The sequence below is a fragment of the Protobothrops mucrosquamatus genome, unplaced genomic scaffold (assembly GCF_001527695.2).
Source record: "Protobothrops mucrosquamatus isolate PMUCROS unplaced genomic scaffold, P.Mucros_1.0 scaffold3404, whole genome shotgun sequence".
Taxonomy (NCBI): domain Eukaryota; kingdom Metazoa; phylum Chordata; class Lepidosauria; order Squamata; family Viperidae; genus Protobothrops; species Protobothrops mucrosquamatus.
The window spans coordinates 207039-221614 of record NW_015389385.1 but is presented as its reverse complement, the minus strand read 5'-3'; the positions used below and the strand labels follow the sequence as shown (position 1 = coordinate 221614).

Here is a 14576-nt window from a genome sequence, read left to right as displayed (position 1 = left end):
TTAACTCTCTTTTAAACAGATATACAATTATTAAAAACAATAATAATAACAACACTTTAATAATTAAAAATAATACTAAATAAAATATTCTAGCCTTTATACAACAATAATACTCTAAAATTCACTCAAAAACCAAATGATATTTTTTAGTCCCATATTTACGCTCAATATAATCTATCCATCTTCTCCAAACCAAAATATATCTTTCTTGCGAGTAATCCTTCATATAAGCGGAAATCTTGGCCATTTCTGCTAAATTCGAGACTTTAAGTGACCATTCTTCTATGGTAGGTAAACGTTCCGTTTTCCAATATTGAGCTACTAATAATCTTGCAGCAGTTATAAAGTTCAACATCAATTCCATTTCTTTTGCATCCAAATCTTCCATAATACCCAACAAAAAATATCTGCGGCTTAAACTTTATCTTTTTCTTAAAAATATTTTGAATATTCCACCATATCTTAATCCAAAATGCTTTAAACATGGCGTATTCTTATACAAATGCATACAATGAGCTGTTCATATTTCAGCCTTTTTACTGAAAGACCTCCTTCAGCACCAATAGATAAACAAAATCATATCAAGTCCTCCCTCAGCCATAAAAGCCAGCTGGGTGATTTTGGGCCAATCTCTCTCTCAGCCTAACCCACTTCACAGAAGGAGGAAGAAGATACATTACATTAGATATGTTCATTGCCTTGAGTTATTTATAAAAATAATAAAGGCAGGATATCAATGCCGTAAAGTCAATTGGAGCAGAGAGAATTCAAAGCACAATTTGGGATGTATTCCACATCAGGGTTCATTGGATAACTCTATCATCAACTCAAATTTGTTTTACTTTTTTATTCATGTTGTGTCATCTAATAAATACAAGCATATTTAACTATAACAACACTTCCACATCGTTTAAAAGGCTATCTGAGCTGATGCAAAATCTAGCAGAGAGCTCAGTAGCACAAGGTTAATCTATAATTCCCATTGTTGATGTTGTGTAACACATTCCTCATTTATAGTATTTATAATACAACGTCTTCCCTAGCCCCATTTTATTGCTTTAGTATGTAATGACATCGGTTTCCAGAACTCCTTCTTTTACCCTATTTTGGAATTAGTATAAATCAGTTGTTTGTGCCTCATCTCATTCAGGCTACTTGTTTTGTGATTTTTCTGCCTCAGCAGCTGAAGTCCACAGTTATTCAGGAATCAATATGTTGAATCTCTTTTATTGCTAAATTAATGAATCAGGGTTACTCCGGCAAGTAATTCTTTCTTGATGTGTACCTAGAAAGAAAATGTTAAATTAGCATATTACCATTTGCGAAGGAGTTTTTTAATATTCACACATTTTCAAAGCTGCTGGCCGCACAAAAAAGGCAACAAAATTCAGTGTGCTGTGCTATTACTTCTCCTCCTCCCACCCTCCATAAAAGTGCACGGCACTCTACAAACCGCAAGACAATGCACTCTTATTCAAGGAATTTTGCAATCTTATGATTATAGCTCAGCGCAAAAGAGATAGGTAAGAGAGAAGGGTAAACCAGAAAAAGAATGACTTGGATTTGCACAACACTTAAGTCCTAAACCTAGAGAAGCAAAACACAGTATCTGTTTATTTATCCAATTTAGGTGAGTGCCCACCTGAACAAGGGACTCTGAAAGGGACAGAATTAAAATAAAATAAAACTTCCCAGTTCCAGTGTTTACATGAGTTATGTCCAGAAAAATAAGCCATGATTGTTATGTTATGCTCTAGATTAGGCATGTCCAACCTCCAGCTCACAGGCCACAGCCCTGGACAGCTAGTAACGCAGCCCTACAAGATCATAAACTTTTAACATTATGTTATTCATATACATTAACTATATTATATATCTTATGTGTGACCCAGGCAAGCCAAAAGGTTTGACACTCATGGTCTAGACCAGGGGTAGGCAACCTTGGCTCTTTTATGACTCGTGGACTTCAACTCCCAGAATTCCTGAGCCAACATGGCTCAGCTTGGAAACCTCTCCCTTTCCCCTCAGCATGGCTGGCTCAGGAATTCTGGGAGTTGGAGTCCACGAGTCATAAAAGAGCCAAGGTTGCCTACCTCTGGGCTAGAGAAATAAAAATAAAATCCCATGGATTCCTCAAAGTTACCTAGTCCTAGACCAGGGTTAGGCAACCTTGGCTCTTTTATGACTTGTGGACTTCAACTCCCAGAATTGCTGAGCCAGCCATGCTGAGGGGAAAGGGAGAGGTTTCCAAGCTGAGCCATGCTGGCTCAGGAATTCTGGGAGTTGAAGTCCACGAGTCCTAAAAGAGCCAAGGTTGCCTACCCCTGGCCTAGATGTTAGGACACACAGAACCATTTAACCTACTCAAGGATGCTGATAGAAGAGAATATTTGCAGCTCAGGGTTAAACTGTGGGGTCCTTGGTGCTCTCTTGGTGGCTTTCTCACAGACATTTCATTACCCAGTTAGGTAACATCATCAGAACTAGTAGGGAGTGAGGTTTGCTTTCATTTTATATTCTAGTGGCTTGCCCTCTCAGTGTTGGTGGGAGTGGTCTTGGGGGTTCTTTGTTTGGGCCGTTTACTGTTAGTTTGTTGGCACTTCCTTGATTGGGGTATTATTTGCTGAAGTAACAAAACTCTAGACAGTGTTTCTCAACCTTGACAATTTTAAGGCATGTGGACTTCAACTCCCAGAATTCCACAGCCAGCAATGCTGGCTGTGGAATTCTGGGAGTTGAAGTCCACATGCCTTAAAATTGTCAAGGTTGAGAAACACTGCTCTAGAATGTTGTGCAAACCCAGCCATTAAGCATCACTCCAGAATCATTAACAGTTGATATGAACGGGAGAGGATTGAGACATGTCAAGGTTGTGAAATGAGCAGGTATAAATTCTCTGTCTTCTGGCACAATCCCAAACAGAATTTTTCTTCCTCCCATTTTGTCTTATACTGTAGTGGTTGCAACACTATCTTATCCATGGCTTATAAACCTCAGCCCCTGTACGTACACATACGCTAATATGGAGTTCCACAGCACAGTTTTGCTTATTTGGTTTTTGTAAGGAGAGATAAAGTCCCAAAATAGCCCTCCCCAATTTGATGTCCCCCTCCCCGTACCTTGTAAATGCAACCCCCAAATTCTCAACCTGTCTGGGGGAATGAAAACGTTATCTCCTCCTGATAAAGTTGGAGAGACCAACTGCATAAAATGGTTTCTCTCCCTATTAGGCATCAAGCCATTCAAATGTTCTCTGTGCGAATACGCCACTCGCAGCAAAAGCAACCTCAAAGCTCACATGAACCGCCACAGCACTGAGAAGACACACCTGTGCGACAGGTGCGGGAAGAAGTTCAAGTCAAAAGGCACCTTGAAAAGCCATAAGCTCCTTCACACTGCTGATGGTGAGTAGCTCTGGGTAAGGTTTGGAAACATTGTTCCAGATGGCAAATGAAGGTGTAATTGAAGGATGCGAGTGAAACGAGACCATCCAGGCCTTAATAATAATAATAAAGTTGGAAGGGACCTTGGAGGTCATCTAGTCCAACCCCCTGCTCAGGCAGGAAACCCTATACCATTTCGGACAAATGGCTGTCCAGTCTCTTCTTAAAAATCTCCAGTGTTGGAGCATTCACAGCTTCTGGAGGCAGGTTGTTCCACTGGTTAATTGTTCTAACTGTCAGGAAGTTTCTCCTTAGTTCTAGGTTGCTTCTCTCCTTGATTAGTTTCCATCCGTTGCTTCTTGTCCTGCCTTCAGGCGCTTTGGAACACTGCCATTATGTCCCCCCTTCTCTTCACCACGATGTAAAAGAGATGTTGAGACTCTAGAAAGAGTACAGAGAAGAGCAACAAAGATGATTAGGGGACTGGAGGCTAAAACATATAAGGAACGGTTGCTGGAATTGGGTATGTCTAGTTTAATGAAGAGAAGGACGAGGGTGGACATGATAGCAGTGTTCCAATATCTCAGGGGCTGCCCCAAAGAAGAGGGAGTCAAGTTATTCTCCAAAGCACCTGAAGGCAGGACAAGAAGCAACGGATGGAAACTAACCAAAGAGAGAAGCAACCTAGAACTAAGGAGAAACTTCCTGACAGTTAGAACAATTAACCAGTGGAACAATCTGCCTCCAGAAGCTGTGAATGCTCCAACACTGGAAATTTTTAAGAAGAGACTGGACAGCCATTTGTCCGAAATGGTACAGGGTTTCCTGCCTGAGCAGGGGGTTGGATTAGATGACCTCCAAGGTCCCTTCCAACTACATCATCATCATCATCATCATCATCATCATCATTAAAAAGGGAGTTATGATCCGGTTCCAAAATGCCAATGGTTCCTCCTCCATAGTCATGTGACCATATTTTGGGTGCTTAGCAACACGGCCATGTTTATAGTCATTGGCAGCATCTTGCAGTCATATGATCAGGTTGTATGATAGTTGTACAGATTTGGAAAGGAACAATCACATAGTTTGCTTAATAATGACTGCAAAAGTCATAAAAACGGGTGCAGTCACATGGCGATTCATTTAGTGGCTGGCACAACATAACCACCATAATTCTAGGCTCAATTATTATTGTAAGTCAAGGACAACCCGTATTGGTGTCTACCACCACTCACTTCAATAGTCTGAGCCAGAAGAGTGTCCCAACATAAAACCTCACTGCCTGAGTTCATTATGGCTCATGGCAACAGTGATGTCCATCAAAATCTGACTTTTTCTTTCTTCAGAAGCACAGAGAATATTTAAGCATCAGATTTTTCATATTTTTTTTTAGTATTACAGGAAAACTGTCATCTTCTGCATCAGCTGCTCCTAACTTTTTGCAGCACTTCCAAATTTAGGGACTAGTTTTCTTCACATTAGTGGAACTCTGCCTTTTTTTCTCTTGCACTTTGGGGTATTTTTTTCAAGTTTTTGACAGCTCTTTCTGAAAGGATTTCAAACAGCATTTCTCCATCTTGGTTCTATAGGAAGAGTGGGAGTAGATCAGATCTCTGTGTGGGTTTAATATACGCTTTCTAAATACTAAAACCACTAAGACTTGTTTTGAAAAAAAAAAAAGCTGAAAATGATGAGGGAAGAGGACAAATGTACTTTGTGTACACTAGTAACGGAAGCTGCTATACCAGTGATGGCGAACCTTTTAGAGACCGAGTGCCCAAAATGCAACCCTAAACCCATTTATGCATCGTCGGGTGCTGGGTGGGTGTGGCCCATTGGGTGGGTGTGGCCCATTGGGTGGGCATGGCTGCGGTGGTAACAGCAGACTGGGTGGGACTAAAAAGTTCAATCAATCAATTCCAACTTTGCAAGATCTTTATTTTTCCCCTGAGAAGTTGAAATTGACTGATTGAACCTTTTTATTTTTTGTACACAACGGCGGAGGCCTAAAGCGAAAAGGTTTTATAAAACCCAGCTGAAGGCCTAGGACTGGGGCGACGGCACGTGTGCCCACAGAGAGAGCTCTGAGTGCCGCCTCTGGCACCTGTGCCATAGGTTCGCCATCACTATGCTATACAGTCGAGGACTTTTTTGGCAGAAAAGTTTAACAAATAAATATTTGCCAGAGGGAAGAATATTAAAAGTATCCATGCAGTGGAAAACCAATGACTTGTGGACTTGTAGTTTGACCTACATTTCTCTGCTGTCCCCTGTAATGCACCTTTTGACAAATCAGAGCAATTTTTTTGGGTATGAAAAGATGTATGTAAAATAACAGTTAAGCAGTTCCAGCCTTCTCCCTGTTGCTTATCACCATCTGGCTAGCTCCTCCAATCAGCAAGTCAAACCATTTCTTTGATTTCCCTCTTGTCAATTTGTTTCCAGCTCAAAGTGTAGGTGTGGGAAAATTCATTTCTTAGATGAGTGGAATCAATTAAATCAAGTTGATTTAATTGATCCCACTAATGCAAGAATGAAGAGAAGGACGAGGGGGGACATGATAGCAGTGTTCCAATATCTCAGGGGCTGCCACAACGAAGAGGGAGTCAAGTTATTCTCCAAAGCGCCTGAAGGCAGGACAAGAAGCAACGGATGGAAACTAATCAAGGAGAAAAGCAACCTAGAACTAAGGAGAAACTTCCTGACAGTTAGAACAATTAATCAATGGAACAACCTGCCTCCAGAAGTGGTGAATGCTCCAACACTGGAAGTTTTTAAGAAGAGATTGGACAGCCATTTGTCCGAAATGGTATAGGGTTTCCTGCCTAAGCAGGGGGTTGGACTAGAAGACCTCCAAGGTCCCTTCCAACTTTATTATTATTACTAGCTGTACCCGGCCACGCGTTGCTGTGGCTCAGTCTGGTTAAATGGAAAAGAAAGAAAAGAGAAAGCGCACGTTTCTAATATGTTTAATTTCACAATGCTTGTGGGTATACAATATTTTTTGTTGTTCCATTGTCTGTGCAGATATAGAGATTGTCTGGTTTGCCGACTCTAGAACACGCAACATATACTTGTCCATGTGAGAAGCAATCCGTGTCTAGATCTAAACCGCACAATTCTAAAGATTGGCCCTGAGCTTTGTTGATGGTGATTGCAAACGCCAATGTGTTGCTTTTACGTCCAACAGATGGCGCTGTTTTTTTTTAAAAAAGCATGTTTTTACCTGTCGCAGGTGTGACATCTATATAATAGTAGGTATATAAAAACACGCGCGTATTCGAATGCAACGTTGTGTCCAAATTTCAAAGCAATCGGTGAAGAACTTTCGGAGATTTAAGATTTTGCACAAACGAACATTTACATTTTTATTTATATAGATTATAAGAATTTATTTCTTTCATGGTTTATAGGAGATGCTTTCCTCCCTGTTTTATCGGTATACAAGCAGACCTTGATTTACGGCCACAGTTGAGCTGAGAATTTTTTCACTCATCCTTTAGGTTTCTCAGTTCATGGAGACCTCTTTGGGCAACCAACTGTTTATGCTTGAGAGAAATTGCTCCTCAACAGTCAAAAGTTCACTTCCGTTTATTATATTCTTTCCCCATTTGGATCCGAATTTCTCCACTTTCTCTTTCAGGAAAACAGTTCAAGTGCACGGTGTGTGATTATACCGCTGCCCAAAAGCCACAGCTTCTAAGGCACATGGAACAACACGCTTCGTTCAAAGTAAGGAGCCTGCCACTGGTCTTGTTTTGTAAAATGTGATTCGTTGATGCTGCTATGCCCGACAACCCAAGGTTTCAGGATCACAATTTAACAGCCTCTAAATCAGGGGGTCTTCAAACTCGGCCCTTTTTATGACTTGTGGACTTCAGCTCCTAGAATTCCTCAGCCAGGCGTGCCTGGCTGAGGAATTCTGGGAGTTGAAGTCCACAAGTCATAAAAGGGCCAAGTTTGAAAGACCCCCTGCTCTAAATCAATTCTGGAACTGTAGCAAGAGTGCTTTTCACTTTTAGCCAATCTGATGGAACGAAATAGGAATTTACATTCTTTCATTTTGATACAGGGAGTCCTCAACTTACGACTGTAATGGACCTGCCCGTTATGATTTATGATTGTAAAGTGGGTCACCATCTGTCCAGACCTGTTTTTAATACCTTTTTGCGGTGGTTGTGGTTGTTCAGTGAACAGGATGGTCATAAAGCAAACCCATTGTTCGCTCTAAGCCATTTTTACCAAAAACCCAGAAGTAAATGTCAGTTTTCAGGAAAAAGTCGTAAAATGTTGTCATGTGACCGCAAATGGCCTTAAATGTAGGCTGGTTGCCAAATGCTCGACTATGGAGAAGCGATTGTCAGAACTTCAGAACCAGGTTGTAAATGCCGCTGAGGGGAGGCCGTTGTATCACTGAACAGTCGCCAAACAACTGGTCGTAAGTCGAGAACTACTTGTACAGTAGTTGTACATTATGTTCTATATTTTAAAAAGATAAAAATGGATCCGGGCTATGATACAGGAGAGTCTGAAATACTCTGAGACTTCAAAATCCAAGAAATGTCTTTAGTAAGTAAGAGAGAACATGTGGAATGGCATTAGCAAACTCACTTTTGCCAGTTGTGATCCTCTGTCTACTTACTGAGGCATTGTCATTAGCCATCTTTACTATCTAATGGAATTAAGAGTTGTTGTTTTTTTAAATATATTTTATTAGATTTTATATGGGTAGGGAAAAGGTGGGGTAGGTGCGGGAGTAGGTACAGGAAAATCGGGATAAAGGGGACAGGGTGTGGATAACTATAGTAAATACATAATTCAGCGAACAAGCTGTCGTCCGGGTCTTCATATTGAATATTATTGTTTATATAATACTAGACATTTATAAGAATAAATCGGTATAGTTACAACTGATATTTGGTAAAACACTAATATTCCTTTAAATAATTAACATAGTTGATAGCATAACAACTATTTCCAATCATGAACCTTAATACTTAATCTAATTCAGCTCTAAAATCTCTTCTTATTCTAACGTGTATCAACCCACTGATAAAATTTTCCCCAAGTTTTATAAAAGATTGAATCTTCTTTCTCCTTCATCTCTAACGTTAATCTGTCCATTTCTGCACAATCTAGGATTTTCAAAATTGTAATCTGGTCCGATGGTAGGTTTTCATTTTTCCAAAATTGGGCAAATACTGGAATTAAGAGTTTTTGATATTTCTTTTAAAGAATCTATCTTCCTTGGTTGATATCCGTTCTCCAAAAGTTCACTTGAGATCTTCACATCTACCTTCTAACTGGGAATGTTAGAAACTGAGTTGCTTGTTCATTTTGCTGGGAGCAAATCTGAGGATGTTGGAGAGGGAAAAACATAGCAAAAACTACTTTTACGAAGGCAACAGACAGTAACAAGGCAGTTTATTTAATCTGGTGTAAATAGATCAAGGAATGTCGGTCTCACAAGCTGATCTGTGACACTTTAAAGTGCCTTTACGAAGCTACACAAGATGAAATTAAACTGCATCAAAGAAATGCATGCATATATACATATTTATAGATCTATCAGAAGCATCTCTAAATCACCATTCAGAATCACAGCTATATTCCTGGTGAGATAAATAAACTATTAATAGTAGAGTGTGGAGTAGCTTCTACTATCAAAAGGATCCTTGTTTGCAGTCATCACTTAAATTTCTTAGCAAAGGAAAAGGTAAGGCCTCGGTTGCTAATTTCAGCGTCTGAGGGAAACTTCATTCATAATCTATTACTTATTACTTATTTATTTTAAATGTTTATATGCTTTCCTTCAAACCCCAAAGTTTCCCGGGGTAGGTCACACCATGTTAATGGCACCAACTACAATTATGAAAAATTAAATAAAACATTAAAACACAATAATTAAAGTACACAACCATAAAAGATTATAGCAACAGCTGGCATAGTTAATACGTTTCTAAGCAGCGAATATGTTTAATGGATTAAACATTTAATAGATTAAACATTAAACATTAATTGATTAAAATGCCTGAGAGAATGAAAACATCTTTACTGTCTTTTCAGTATGATGGAAAATTTATTTCTAAGTGCACCTTACTACAAAGAATACCTCAGGTCAGGGTCAGCCATTGAATAATCTTGTGGCCATTCAACAGAGCAGAATGCTGTTCCCCAATATGACCATCAAGACATAAAACCATAAGGGGCAGGCTCCATTAGGGATTTAAGCTGAGGATTACCTGTACACTAATAACCACTAATAAAAATGTTATTTTCATCCCAAACCTTTCTTACATCAGTGCTCTTACCTAAATTGTTTTCAATTATGAATTCTAACATCTATCCCATTGCAATTCTATGGCTCCATATTATGGTGATTTTATTATGGTTTTATTTTAATTTAATATATCATCTCCTATTTTATATTGTCCACTCTATCTATCTATCATCTATCTATCTATCTATCTATCTATCTATCTATCTATCTATCTATCTATCTATCTATCTATCTATCTATCTATCTATCTATCTATCTATCTATCTATCTATCACACTTTATTTAAACTAACTTTGTATATTAGTGATTACATGACCTCTGTGGATGCCATACACTAAATAAATAAAACTGTTTTCAAAAAAATATTTTTTTACAATCCTCCACTCTTGCTTCTTTCTGTAGCAACATTTTTTTTAGTCTCCATCTAAAGGAATTAGATATTATATTTTATATAAACCATACTCCCAGACAGAGCTCTAGCAACTCAATTAAAGTGAAGTTTCTCTATAATGTTGGATTCTCACAACCCCTAACTCTAGGCTTGGCTGGCTTACCTTATCACTGGAGGTTTTTAAGAAGAGACTGTATAGTCACTTGTCTGAAATGGTATAGGGGGTCCTGCTTGAGCAGGGGGCTGGACTAGAAGACCTCTAAAGTCCCTTCCAGCTCTGTTCTTATTGATTGACCTTTTTTCATGCTTACTGTTCTTTTCCTTCCTGTCCCACTTGGTTCCACTTGTTTCTCACGTATTAAAAATTGCACAATGGCCCCCAAAATTTAATAAGATTTCATTCTCAATAGGGCAGAGATCTCCATGCTGGTCTTAAAATCAATCCTCAATCTCACTGGGGCATCTTATGACCCCCGTGCCCCATCTGGCCCTTTAACCGTCCCTCCCCTGCCCGTGGGAGGTCATTTGGAAATTTGAAATCAAATGTAAGTAAGTGTGCTGCAGAAGAAGAAGCCAAGTTGGTTCCCTCAGTTGGCAGGTGGCTACGGGAGGGAAGAAAGCACATTTTGGTATCTGTGGATCAGCCCTTGCTTGGAGCAACCTGAGAAGTTGAGTAGATGGAGTCTGAGGACCTGAAATCAGATTAAATTGGTTCAGCCCTACACAACAGTCCCAGTTTCTCAGGTGGCCCTTTGGAAAAATTAATTGCCCATCCTTGATCTAATAGAATAATAGACTTGGAAGGGACCTAGGAGGTCTTCTAGTCCAACCCCCTGCTCAAGCAGGAGACCCTATACCATTTCAGATACGTGGTTGTCCAGTCTCTTTTTGAAAGCCTCCAGTGATGGAGCACCCACAACTTCTGGAGGCAAGCTGTTCCATTGGTTGACTGCTCTTACCGTTAGGAAATTTCCCTTAGTTCTAGGTTGCCTCTCTCCTTGGTTAGTTTCCATCCATTGTTTCTTGTCTTGCCCCTAGTCCTTCTCTTCATTAGACTAGACATACCCAGTTCCTGTAACCGTTCTTCGTATGTTTTAGCCTCCAATCCCCTAATCCAGTGATGGCGAACCTTTTAGAGACCGAGTGCCCAAACTGCAACCCAAAACCCATTTATGCATCGTCGGGTGCCGGGTGGGTGTGGTCCATTGGCTGAGTGTGGCCAAATTGGGTGGGTGTGGCCCATTGGGTGGGTATGGTCCATTGGGTGGGCGTGGCTGCGGTGGTAACGGCAGACTGGGTGGAACTAAAAAGTTCAATCCATCAGTTCCAACTTTGCAAGATCTTTTTTTTTTCCCCATGAGAAGTTGAAATTGACTGATTGATTGAACCTTTTTTTTTTTTTGTACACGGCAGCGGAGGCCTAAAGCGAAAAGGTTTTATAAAACCCAGCTGAAGGCCTAGGACTGGGGCGACGGCGCGCGGGCCCACAGAGAGGGCTCTGAGTGCCACCTCTGGCACCCATGCCATAGGTTCGCCACCACTGCCCTAATCATTCTTATCGCTCTTCTCTATACTCTGCATTCTTTCCAGATTGCGATACATCCAGATCTTCAGTAGCTTTCAAAACTGTCTGGAATTGGCAAGGCACGGTTTTCATTCCAGAAAGCACATTAAATCAAAGTGTTTCAAAGTGGCCTTAAGTAAAAAAAAAGGTAAAGGAGTCCCTGTGGATTTTACTCCGCTAATCGTTGCCAACTATGGGGGTGGTAAAATAAAATCCTCAGAGAGTCATCTCCATTTTAAAAGCCATTGAGCCAAGCACTGTCGGAAGGCATTTTTGTGGTCGTGTGACCGGCATGATGTCACGGAGTGCTGTTCTCTTCCCACTGAAGTAGTCACAATAGCAATAGCACTCGGACTTATATACCACTTCATAATGCTTTACAACAGGGGTAGTCAACCTTGGCTCTTTTATGACTCGTGGACTTCAATTCCCAGAATTCCTGAGCCAGCTAAGCTGGCTCAGGAATTCTGGGAGTTGAAGTCCACGAGTCATAAAAGAGCCAAGGTTGACTACCCCTGCTTTACAACATTATGCTTTATAGCAGCGGTCTCCAACTTTTCCAACTCGGTTGACCGGCAGCGAAGAGGGAACAGAGGGGATGGTTTCACACTCATGCATTTGTCACTTTCACAAATGCAAGTGTGCACACCACTTCCATGGCCCAGTTCTGAAGGGGGCACACACAGCCCGGCAGCGGGCTGCAGACCAGGGGTTGGGGACCCCTGCTTTACAGCACTCCTTAAGCAGTTTACAGAGTCAGCGTATTGCCCCCAATAATCTGGGTCCTCGTTTTAGCAACCTTGGAAGGATGAGTGAACCTTGAGTTGGTCAGGCTTGAACTGGCAGTGGGCAGAATTATCCTGCAATTCTGCATTCTAACTAGTGTTGCATTCTAACCATGTGGTACCTGTTTATTTACTCATGTTTGCATGCTTTCAAATTACTAGGTGGTGGGCAGGAGCTAGGGTGAAGATGGGTAGCTCACCCCATCAAGTGATGCTCGGGTCTCAAACCTGGCTATCAGTTTTCCAGCCGACAAGCCCAGCATCTTAACCACTGTGCCATTGCGATGTCCCAGAGTGGGCTTAACCATACCGGAATCCTCTTAGCTTATGATTTCTACTACGTGTTCATCTTGTGTTCCTTACTAGTAATGTGGGAACAGGACTGTCTAACACTGAGAGTTCTTGTGTGCCCAGGTCATGTTTTAGAAATGTTAAAACATGTTCAGTATTCCCATCAGCAAACTTGGATTTATTTGTGGCCTCCTCAGGGAATTTTGTAGGACATCTGCACTAATTGATTTCTGCAAAGTGATTATTTTTGCCACGCATAAGATTTCATTTCAGCTGGATTAGCTCTGAAACGAGTACCTTTATTCTGTTAGGGAGTGAGGATATTTTCAAANGAGATAGACTCTTTTCAGCAGTAAGATCCAACTGGAGAAACCCCTTGCTGGAAAAGGTGTTTTTGAGTTTCTTTTTACTTGCTCTAGTCTAGATAAACAACACAAACACTTATATCCCACCCGACATGAAATGCTGCATGATGCTTCATGTCTTTCCATTTTGATGGTAATCTGTGCTCAGATTATATTGGATGGTATAGTTCAGTGATGGCGGACCTTTTAGAGACCGAGTGCCCAAAACCCGCCCCCGCCCCCTGCTCCGCTCCCCTCCCTGCCCGCTCCACCCCACCCCACACGTTCCACCCCCGCCTCACCCACCTGAAGGGCCACCCACCGCTTCCACGGCCTGCTGCAGATTTCCCAGGCGGCCCAGCAGTGCCATGGCAGCCACGCCTTCCGCCTGCGCCCCACAGCATCCACTGCGGGTGACAGGCCACGAGGGTGGAGTCTTGTCCCCACTGCCTGACTGCCATGTCCTTGGCTGTGCTGCTCTGCGTGGGCCGCGCTCGGGGGCGACTCTCCTCCAGGGGTGCTGCTGGTGAGGAGGGGGCTGCGGGGGAGGTGGGGCTGGGGCAACGGCGCATGTGCCCACAAAGAAGGTTCTGAGTGCTGCCTCTGGCACGCGTGCCATAGGTTCGCCACCACTGGTATAGTTATTTGCTGATAAATGTCTATATTTTATTTTTAAGTTTTATTTAGGGTTGGTTTTTTTCCCCCAAAAAATAAAAATTATACAGGAAGTTGTGTTATTTATGGGCTAGTCACTGTTTTTCAGATCGACTTATCTACGGAGTTATTATTATGGGGATAAAATGCTCTGGGAGAAAAGCAGGAAGTGAATGATACTAATAGTAATAACAACAGCAATAACAGTCTATATCAGGGGTAGGCCACCTTGGCTCTTTTATGACTCTTGGACATTCAACTCCCAGAATTCCTGAGCCAGCCATGCTGAGGAGAAAGGGAGAGGTTTCCATGCTGAGCCATGCTGGCTCAGGAATTCTGGGAGTTGAAGTCCACGAGTCATAAAAGAGCCAAGGTGGCCTACCCCTGGTCTATATTCAGTCGCTAATTTGTTATTATGACACTCATCTTCACATATTGAACAAGCTTAAATCGATCCAGGCCTTCTAAGTATAAATCTTGGATGCCGACTGTATTAAAAATTCGGCATACATTAACTGAAAATGGAAACATGTGAGCTTTCTTATTTGTTGGCTTTTTGAAGCTTTGTGAAAGTGCAGTTCTGCAGCCTAAAACTTCTTGGAACAAATGCCATTTTTTTTGTGAGCAATTTCTGCATCTGGTGCATTCCTGCTCATATTACTGCGCATGCCCGAAGATGGCGGACCGACTCCGGGCGGCTCCGTGAGACAGCAGCGGGAAATGGGGGCCTCGCAAGGGGGTGGAACCGGCCGAGATGTGGACTCGGTGAGTTAGACCTTCCGGATCCCTCCTGTGAGCGGATGGCAGGTGGATGGGGATTTAACGGCCTGGTGGACCCTGGTGGACCCCGCGGCGAGATGTGGACGGGCGGGCGTTTTTTGGCG

The 14576-nt window shown here is 41.8% G+C and overlaps 1 protein-coding gene across 1 annotated transcript in view; it reads left to right on the top strand.

Moving 5' to 3' along the window:
* The window catches only part of ZFAT (zinc finger and AT-hook domain containing), a 94525-nt gene that overhangs the window by 34986 nt on the left and 44963 nt on the right, over positions 1–14576 (top strand). Inside the window, exons 6-7 of the mRNA XM_015826954.1 lie at positions 3231–3404; positions 7027–7115. Coding sequence (XP_015682440.1) covers positions 3231–3404; positions 7027–7115 — 263 coding nt within the window. The remainder of the gene's footprint in view (positions 1–3230; positions 3405–7026; positions 7116–14576) is intronic.